Source organism: Lygodium microphyllum, chromosome 12 (genome assembly GCF_053477565.2).
Source record: "Lygodium microphyllum isolate KBCC chromosome 12, Lygodium_microphyllum_v1.1.10, whole genome shotgun sequence".
Taxonomy (NCBI): Eukaryota; Viridiplantae; Streptophyta; class Polypodiopsida; order Schizaeales; family Lygodiaceae; genus Lygodium; species Lygodium microphyllum.
In genome coordinates this window covers 29,022,671-29,027,571 of record NC_141146.1, presented here as the reverse complement: position 1 = coordinate 29,027,571, position 4,901 = coordinate 29,022,671, and the positions used below count along the sequence as shown (strand labels likewise).

General features: G+C 41.7%; 1 protein-coding gene across 1 annotated transcript; it reads right to left on the bottom strand.

The window, feature by feature from the left end:
- Positions 1-282: 282 nt before the first annotated feature.
- LOC148027584 (inorganic phosphate transporter 1-6-like) lies at positions 283-657 on the bottom strand. Its single transcript, XM_087689854.1, has one exon. The coding sequence runs from the start codon at positions 655-657 to the stop codon at positions 283-285; it is 375 nt and encodes a 124-aa protein (XP_087545980.1).
- Positions 658-4,901: the final 4,244 nt, after the last annotated feature.

Below are 4,901 nucleotides of genomic sequence, written 5' to 3'. Positions count from 1 at the left end.
GTGTTCTCAGGCATCTTACCATGACAAGAGTTTCTGAACTAGAAATGTAAAAGTAGACGCACAGAAGCAGGCACGTCACCACGAGGGGGATTAAAAACAAAGAAATCCCCCTCGATACAGAAAACGTATTTTCTTCTTTTATTACCGGGAGATCCACCCCATGAGCGCACACCTAGGGGAAAGATTTGACTGCTCTTACCTTACGTTACTGGTGATACATACATACATCAAGCAAACTTGGTATAGTAGTAACGCAAAACCTCCATTGCGAAGGGTTTGCTGTTATAGAAAGGTATGGCATCGGTCTCGAATGATGCCGAACCCCTGGTTGGCGAAGACTGCCCCGACGAAGGCTCCTCTCATCCACGTGTTGGCATACTCCAACATGATGGTCGGCGAAAGGGGGTAGTCCCCGCCGATGCCGAATCCCAGCCAGAAGCAGAGGCATAGCATCCCAATAACCGCCCGTGGCCGGTGTCCGAAGGAGAGGCTCGAGGCGATGGAGCTAAAGATCATGAGCATGGCCATGATGCCGTAGACCCTCTTGCGGCCCAGCTTGTTGCCCAGCTTGCTGAAGAAAAGCTGCCCGACGAAGGCCCTCAGGAGGGCGATCCCATTCACAACTGCGTTCAAGCCTGGCGGTAGTGTGCCAGCCATGGCTTTCTTGTCAAAGCCATCTTCTCCGATCAAGCCTGGGGACAAGGAATGTGATAAAAAATACAGATTCTATCCCCTCGGATTCGTCCCCCTCCTCTCCTAAAACGCCAGATTCGGCGGATTTTCACATATTGAATCGTGACTTCTCGCGGAGCTTCAGAGTCGATGGGCAGGACATCAAGGAGGAACTCAATCAGCTTTTGAACATCCTAGGGCTTTCAGAGGGGCTTGATGCATTTGATATCTCTCATGAGGCTTGGGAGGCTGGAAAACAACACTTTGGATCGTTAGAGCGGTTTACTGGAGCACAGCACGCTCGGTCCAGGCAGGTTGAGAAGTAGCATCAGGTAGGGGTTTTTGGTCGGACATCTGGCGCAAAGAGAGGAAGCTCGCTTAGCCCTCAATTGTGACCAATCGGCCCTGTTGTCCAGTCTAGCTCCTCATCATCAAACTATTCTTTCTCATGGGATGCAAACAGCTCTGATATCATGTTGGAAAACTGCGAGGAAGACAAGAGACGAAAGGAAGAGAGGAGAGAAGAGAGATATGAGACACTGGAAGTGGAACCCCAAAAGTGTGTCAACTGAGCACACATGATAGGAATATATAGAGGGAACCTGGGGCGCTATATATAGACAGATTATATATAGCTGGGCACTATATATAGACAGACTATATATACCTAACAGAGAGCACTCTAGAATACCCTCATGCTAGTCCATCTCTTTGAGATAAGCTATGAGTGAGTCTCTTTTATTATGTAGCATAATGACACTCTTCCTCTACCTCTTCTCCTCTTGTCTCCCTCTCTTTTCATCTTCTCATTTCATGAATACATAGTGGCAAGCCTCCTCTACCTCTTCTCCTCTTGTTTCCCTCTCTTCTCAACTCTCTCTCTCTCTCTCTCTCTCTCTCTCTCTCTCTCTCTCTCTTATATTCTAATATAGTGTCCAAATCATATGTACTCTCTTCAAATTCTCCCTCTACATTCATACTTAAACTTATTAAGTAAAACTTGCCATATGCTCTATTGGTAGGGAATCCTTATTTTCTCATGTTATATATATGTTCATGGGAGAATTTAGGAGCCATCACCTCTCTTAACCTTTCATCATCTTCAATTCTATTAAGATGGGCTACAAATTCTCTCTCGTGAAGTTGTGTTTTTGGTTCTTTTCATTCTCTTTGAGAAAAGGGATGTCCTAGCCCATCCTCCCTTTGGCTAGCTGGTGCCCCCCTTTAGCTCTCTTAGTGAGGATTGGAGGCTGGGTGGGTAAGAGACAACCCATTCATCTTTTCAGCTCTCATTTTTTGTGCCCCCGCTGAGGAGTTCTCAAGCTATGCTCTACAATTTCTCTGAAGGAAGAAACATCTAAGGAGTTGTCCTCTTCTTCAATAAGTATTTGTCAAGGGACCTCTAAGTAGGAATCTTCATCAAACCCTATTCAAGGGATTCATTGCTCAAGAGTATCACTATGGTTTGCAAAAGAAGCTCAAGAAAAGAAGAATATTTACTAGCAAACGGCACATATGTGAGTAAAGCAAGTTTATTACACACACTCTTCTTTGCTTCAAGAGAAATCTTGCTCTCATCAAGTCTCTAGGTCAAGGCTTGTGTTGAGTGCTTGGTGTCTAGTGTAAAGACACTCCCTGAGGAGCCTCATCTTCAAGTGGTGAAGGCGCTTTCAAATTCGAGAATTAACAAGTTTTTGGAGGGGGAGTTACACATCAATGGTGTGCAGTATTGGCGAGAGGCTACATATGGTGATGCAATTCAACTACATGATGGTTACACCAAAGCTAAGCTAATCACTAGTGAGCAAATCCTTCACAGCTATCGAATGGTGGAATCTAAGAGGCCAGAGCTTCAACAATACGCTTTATGAAAGTTTGTAGTGAAAATTAGTAATTAATGCATAAATGAATACACCTATTTTCGACAACTTTCAATCGATTCAAAACATTAGGATGGATGTGTGCATTAGTAGAAAGATATATTTTTAGCAAAGTTTGGTATTATATTTTGGAGTTGAGAAGTTGAAAGAAATCTTGTTATCATGTGATCCTATAATATTTCCTATTTTAGATTGTAAAATCTCCTTTAATGTGCACATATTCGTTCTACTCTAAGTGCATCCCATGAACCATAGGGATTTTTACGAACCTATCCATCCTCTTGCTAGGCAAACTATGCACATATAATAGTTAGTACAAAGCTCAAGTTTCAAAATATCATAAGGGGCTTATTGGGCCCTCGTTGTCTTGCTGAAATTAATGCATATGTGAATCCATTTATTCTACTCTTAATAAGATATGACTCGGTCCTAGAAGTATTTATCTTTGTTTTGTATTGAGCTAGATATCATGGCTTTTCAAAGATTTTTTGGGCACAAAGGGAAAAAAGCTCTAGACTTTTTGGATGACTTAGAAATGGCCTTCCTAGTCATAAGCCAGGATGATGAAGCAACCAAAGTACAGGCCTTCTCTTTAGTTCTAAAGGGTGATGCTCGAGTGTGGTATCAAGCTCTCCCGGAGGCTACAAGGGGTAACTAGAAGGATCTCAAGACCGCATCATTGCACGAGTACCAAGATATGCAGAGCCTCCTGAAGATATTTGGAGAAAACTCCTAGATCTTCGCCAAACCTTACTAGGGATGTACCAAGCATATGAAGGCATGTTTATCAAAATGTGGGATAAATGGATAGTCTCCTTAGCTGAGGGACAGAGAGTACCTGATTTCCTTAAGAAAGATTGTTTTCTGGCCGGACTCCACCCTCTACTAAGAGAGAAGGGCAAAGGCAAGTTTCCCACATCTTATGAAGAATCAATCACTTATGTTAGGAAGAAAGATAGGAAACTGAAGTATTAAGCCCAGTTGAAAGGGGTTGTTGATCCCATGTAGATTTTACCAACCATGCCAAGGCCTAGAGAAATAGCAGAGTCCCTACCTAAACCAGAGATGCCATAGTAAGAGCTCCTACAATGCATTACTAATCAACTTGAAAGCCTTTTGTTGAATTTAGTGCAAGGAGTACGGCCCTCTCCCCTGTGGAATAGAAATAGATCTCTTTGCATACTTAATTCAAAAAAATGATCATGGGAAAGTATAGTGGTGATCCGAGAAAATCACAAAAAAATATTTGTCTAACACTTTGATGATTTTTTGTACATTTGGAGGTTTGAAATAAAGAAGAGGGTGGGAACAACCTCTTGGGAAATCCAAGAAATCACTGGATGAAAATATTTCATGGACCGGTTTACCAAGGGGGGGTGAAGAGTAAAGATCAATGAAGGAAGGTGAAGGGAAAATGTGTAATGTGAAAAGAAAAGACATGAAATGGATTTGAAGCCATCAAAAAGGCATGTGAGGCTCATAATGTCATGGCTTTGGAACCTTATGATAATTCAAACAAATGGGACCCTTCTTGGAAGCATTAGTGGAAGGAAAATTAGGTACATGATCTTGTAAGATTTTTAAAAAATACTTCCACTCCAATCCAAAAAAGCTTTTCAACATGAAAGTTGTAGCGTGTGAGTTGAAGTTTCTGGTATTTTTATATAATTTTTTGGAGCTACGAGTCGGGAGATATGGTCAAAATGGTGGACGCCAACTTTTTCCAACTGTGGTGGAGACCACCTCCCAATTTTATACACACCAACACTTTTTTTCCCACACTTAACACTTCCATAAAACATCATTCATTTGACTCCTAACCCTTTCCCCTCTCTTCTCCTCTCTCTGAAGCTAATAAACCATTAGAATTTCCCTCCTAAATCACCTTCAAATCATCCTTAATTGCAGTAGTAATGTATGAATTCTCACTACTCTCTCTCCATTATTGCTAGATATGATCTTATTTTATGAAGATTCTTTATATATTTTTTATAGGAGAGCTCTTGGACTCAAGATATAGGGGGGATAATGGAGACAACTCACCTATGATGGAACTTTATTAAGTACAAAATTGGTCAACAAAACATCTAGATGGAGCTTCCACATTGGTGGAACCGCCTTAATGTAGCTTTGGTGGTGTTAATTCCCATTCTATCTTAACCTCCTCTGTAAACACCCTCAAGGCCTATATAAAGAGGCCTTCTCCTTTGTAATTTGCAAGAAAGAGAGGGCCAAGAGGCCTTCTTTAGCCCTATTGAGCCTTCTCCATTCTCTCTCATGAGCTCATGCAGTTCATTCCCTTACTATAGCTTATGCATGCTGTCAAAGGATTTGTCAAAGCAAAGCAAA